The sequence below is a fragment of the Prunus persica genome, chromosome G8, assembly GCF_000346465.2.
Source record: "Prunus persica cultivar Lovell chromosome G8, Prunus_persica_NCBIv2, whole genome shotgun sequence".
Classification (NCBI taxonomy): domain Eukaryota; kingdom Viridiplantae; phylum Streptophyta; class Magnoliopsida; order Rosales; family Rosaceae; genus Prunus; species Prunus persica.
The window spans coordinates 7,251,334-7,256,551 of NC_034016.1; the positions used below are offsets into that span (position 1 = coordinate 7,251,334).

A 5,218-nucleotide genomic window follows, 5' to 3' on the forward strand; every position below is an offset into this window, starting at 1 on the left:
GACGACGTATTTTCTGAAGGAATCATGTTCAGGCTACATGTTTTAAGACCTAATCTGACACGGACCCCGAAGACCCCCATTCTATCCATAAATAATCTAAGTCAGCCAATTCCCCCTTTGACCTCAATTACAGATGTGTTTAGCAACAGTTTTCAAACTTCCAGTGGCCCTATCGGGTTAACTATAAACTACAAACAAATATTTCGATGTAACAAAACAAAAACGGCAACTGCATCCGAACAAAAAGCAGTACATTATATCTCGACAACAGCTTTCTGCATACTTCGTTATTATAAACTTGGCTATATATAATTGTAAAACATGTTACAAGGACTATCAAGGTTACATGAGCCTAAAGCAATGATAAATTCATAAATATTCTGCAGAGTATCTTTCCAAACATCATTTGAACTCCGCAATACATTACCTAGTAAAGAATGCTTTTGAGGAGCGTATATTGAAAAAAAAACGTACTCCCTTCTGGATACTGGAAAAATTAAACTTCGCCATCATTGTAACATTTAGCTATTAATCTTAAGTCTACACACCCGCCTTTCAGACAGAAGCATGGAATGGCATTCTCACTACCAGAACGTTCATTCATAAATTCGCTTCCTCTTCAAAAGGGTTGGAAATATAATCACAGAACCAATAAGGAAAAGCACAACCAAGGTTTTAAAATCATAGAGATCCTTGACTGACTTGAGTTCCCCAAGAGCAAGGCCAGCCTAAAAAAAAAATATTCAGCAGCTGTCAGTACTTAGGAGAAAACTCATATATTAAACTTGAAAAGCAAATTTCATACAGTCAAAGCTGTTCGGTGTAAACCATACATTAAAGAGAAGAAATGAACCTGTGAGAATGTGAGATGAAATGTCATTGAAAAATTAAGTCTTTTGAAAAAGAAAAATAAAGAAATGCCAACTAAACTTTTTACAATGGCATCAGTTGCTACAGTTATGTATATCTTAAGTTTTTAAATGTGGACCAGAAATAGAAACCTCCAAATTTCCAACAATTCTGATACCGTCTCTACAGGCAGCAAAGCAATATTTTTCTATTGAGTGAGTGCATCAAACAAAGTGGCCAGAAAGCACGGTATACAAGTTAAATGATGAAATCAAACATCTAATCAACAACAAAAACAAAACATTTAGTCCGTCATATTTTTATGATGGATAGGGACAGCACCACATAACGATCAGCCATCAATTATTCAAATGACTTTGCTAACCTCCTTCAGATTTTTGACAGAATATAAAGCCTACACTACGATCAGATGACCCAGATCAGCTTTAATGTGTGTTACATCCATAAAAGAAAGACTACACTTTTTTTAAAAGGTTACAATCTCATGTCCAGTCAGGGTTGGATCTATTAAGGAGTCAGTGAAGGCACTTGCCTCCCCTCAGTCTGTTCTACACCTATGAAGGGGCCAAGTTTTCATGACATTTTGTGTTGGATGGGAGAAAACTGTTTGATAAAATGCCTCAAAGAAGGCTAAGGCAGGGCAAGGGAGCAAAGGAAGGACTGACTTGGGCTGCAGTTCGGCTTGGGCAACTGCTCTACTCCTTTATTCTTGTCTTCTTCTTGCTCTCTCCACTAACTATTCCCATTCTTCTCTTTGTGCCTTGCAACAGAGAAATTAGGTAGAAAGGTGTAGAGCTTATATCGAATCTGTGCATGGATGTGTTTATATCTTCACTATTAGTCATTTGGTAGTATTGTTTGTTTGCCCCAAAGGAAAATTACTAGATCCGCCACTACCAGTTACACTTAGTCTTCCAGTTTTCAATATTTCAATCCCATAGATCCAAAGGGGCATGGGAGGAAGGAGCAAGGACATCAATTATTTAATTAATAATTCAATCATGACAAAAATTTATCTGGTAGTTCTCCTGCGACCTTTTTTTCTTAAATTTCTAACGTTGTTAAATAGACCAGCAATAATCAACATGTGGCATACCAAACAATGCCTCAAAATCCAAAACCTCCAAAAACATAACAAAACAATGAGGCAAAATTCTGGCCACAACTAATCTAAGCAGTGGTCACTATTCAACGGTTTTTATTGCACAGATGGATTATAAAAATTCTTGTCAGCACCAAGCACAGATGCGGAACTAAAATAGGAGACAAGAAATAACCACAATATTGTAAGATGAAAATAGTTACGTCCAGTTTAACGAAAATAAAATTAATCCTTTAATTAGTATAAAGAACTTACTCGGACTGTGATATAAGATGCTGGAATAAGACCAATAAAAGTCGCCAGAAAGAACACATGAAATGGTATATCAACAATTGGAGATGCCAAGTTGATAAAAAGGTTCGGCAATGTTGGAGTTATCCTCAGGAAAAGCATGTAATTCAGCAGCTTTTCCCTACGCTTTGCAATCTGGACGCACCAAAATTAAGGTTAAAGCAGCAGCAAAAGGATAGCAGTGTGACCAAATTCAAAGAAGTAAAAAGAAGTACCTCTGCCTGAAAAAATCTCAACTTTTCTGGCCACAACCAACTAACTAAAGGCCTGCCAATTAACTTAGACAAAAAGAAGCAGGATGATGCTCCAGCTGTAGCATTAAAGACAACCAAGAGAAGGCCTCTAATGACACCAAAAAGAGCTCCAGCTAGCAATGACATAAAAATTGTTCCAGGAATCATAAAAGTCTGCATGAAGATGTAAGTAGAGCAGTAACCCAGAATGAATTGTGCTGGATAGTCTTTTGCATATGTTGCAAGATGATCTCTGGAGAAGATTATTAAAGCAAAAATAAAGATTCAGACCAAAGCATTCAGGGAAAGTAATCAATGTTACATGGGGACCATAGAAACTACATTACTGGATAAAATATGCAGATATAAGGAAAACCATGACATGATTCGAAGGCATAGACTAAAACTGTGTTCTTCTACCTCAATGGTGTGCAATGTGCAAAAGTTAAGTGGAACATAGGTAGCATTTATTGGTGCATTCCCAAATGGCTTCACGGATGTGGAGTGGCTGGTTGGAATGGTTGATTTACCTTCGGTTTCGTCTATTCATTGGAAACTGAAATCACTGGATTTGGTCCCAATAAAGGAGTGTGAACATTTTAGAGATGCGTTCTCCTGGTCATTCTTTGGGTTGTTTGAATGGAGAAAAATGCAAGGATTTTTAAAGAAAGGAGAAAAGGGCTAGATGAGATTTGGGAGTAAATTGCCCTTTAGCCTCTTTTTAGGCTTCCCTCTCTGAAAGTTTCAAGGGAAACCCCCCGCCCCCTTTTGTTTCCTAAATTCTGGGGTGGGTGTCTATGTTACTGAAGTGTAGTTTTTAATTAACTCCTGCATGCTTGATGGTCTATTGATACTTTTGTTTCCTTTGTTTTAATTGGAGGATATTTCATTGTCCCATGTTCCTCACCTCTTCTATAATAAAATTTATTTCTTGTCATACAGAAAAAGAAAACTTGCACAGATCACAATCCGCAGCAAAGGAATGGATTTTTTTTTAACACTAGGGGTTATAATAGGGAAGTTCATGGCAGATATCACAAAACACAATCCGCAGCATAGGCATCAAAATTGGGATATCATGAGTAGGAAACTATTCTTTCTGCAAGACACAGATGTAAAATTTCTATCTAAACAGAAAACTCCTATATTCTCATTCTACGATAATTTAGCATAGGTCAGCAAGAGGAACCTACACATCTTAAAAGCTTGAAGTCAGGAAATGTTTGTTAAGTATGCCTGTGAAACAACATGGATTCTCCAGTAGTGGAGTTAAATGAGAATTCTTTGGTGCAATGGCTAAAAGGAAGCCCTCAATTGCAATAGGACTAGTAACTTGTTTCATAACTTCTATTTGAATTTTAGATTATCAGAATCTTCAAAGGAAAACACATTAAGGAAAAAAACAAATCAAGGTTATCTGACAATCTCGTTGGAGCGAACGCAAGTTAAACAACATATTCCTAACGGGTACCTTGTTCAAACGCACATCTCTAATTTTATTTTCTTGCTGTATATAAATCCTTAATAACAATAACAAGTATACACATTCAGAAAAAAAAAAAAAAAAAAAATTTAAACAAGAAAACAGCAAAACGGCCCACTACCCACATAATCAAACCTTCCACAATTATTAAATTACCCTAGAAAAAATCTCATAACCCTTCACAAGAAACCCAAACTATAATGGTTGAATTGTAGAGCATGGAAATGAGGAACGTACTTGAGCAAGCGAAGATCGGCAATGGTGCGCGGCAGCTTGAGTTTACCATACTCCGCGGCGGGCATGGTCAAGTAGACGCAGATGAGGCCCGTAGAGAAGACCACAAAAACGCCGAGAGCCGCCGCGAACTCCCATCGCGTCAGCGGAAACCTCTCGGACTTGAGCTTCTTTCCGGCGGACCAATCGTCCTCCTTTGCACTCTCCTCATCCCTCAGCAGCCTCCCCGCGTCCCCCACCAGATTTCTTGGAGCCGCCATGTACGGATTGCACAAGCACCGATCCAAAAATGAGGAGGAGGGCGCACTTCAATAACAGCACTCATTCATTGACAAGCTTTGCGTTTGGTGCTGAGAAAGTTCAGAGTGAGAGTTTGAGAACGAGACCCTTGTCCAATACCAATCAGCCGATCTGCGATTGAATGCTCACATGGTTTGAAATTTTGGATTGAAATTTAGGGATCGAGAATTGTTTTGGTTTTGGGTTAGAAGAATGAAATGTAGTTTAATTTGAGAAGTCAAGAAAATCACAAAGGCAAAGCAAAAACTATTAAACCAACAAAAATGAAAGTCTGGAAAGAGTGCCACAAAGGAAGTAGATGGATCGGGAAGAAAATGAACAAAAAGCAATGCGTTTTTAAAAAAATCTTTTTCATACAAAAAGGAATGCGTTAGTTTGAGTTTCTATTTACGCTAAATCAGGATAATATGGTAAATTCATAATTTTTTATATTAAAAAAATTAAAATTAAAAGAAAATTCAGATAATGGATCCTATTTTTATGGAACACAACTATCCATTATTTTTTTTAATTCTAAAATAAAATAAAATATTTTTAAAAAAAAACCTCTCGCAGGATCAGAAGCGCATGCAGAGAGGCTAGTTGGAAATAATGTTCTATGTTTTTTAAGGATGGAAAATGGAAATTTTTTTTTTATGTTTGATAATTAGGGAAAAATAAACAGGAAATACAGTTTATTTTATTTTACATGTTTGGTTTGTGCAG

The 5,218-nt window shown here is 36.9% G+C and overlaps 1 protein-coding gene across 1 annotated transcript; it reads right to left on the reverse strand.

The window, feature by feature from the left end:
* LOC18787967 (uncharacterized membrane protein At4g09580) lies at positions 231-4,889 on the reverse strand. The gene is made up of 4 exons (XM_007221384.2): positions 4,217-4,889; positions 2,479-2,749; positions 2,228-2,398; positions 231-728 (listed from the first exon to the last, which is right to left on the reverse strand). Exons 1-4 carry the CDS (start codon positions 4,471-4,473, stop codon positions 597-599), a joined length of 831 nt encoding a protein of 276 aa, XP_007221446.1. The 5' UTR covers positions 4,474-4,889; the 3' UTR covers positions 231-596.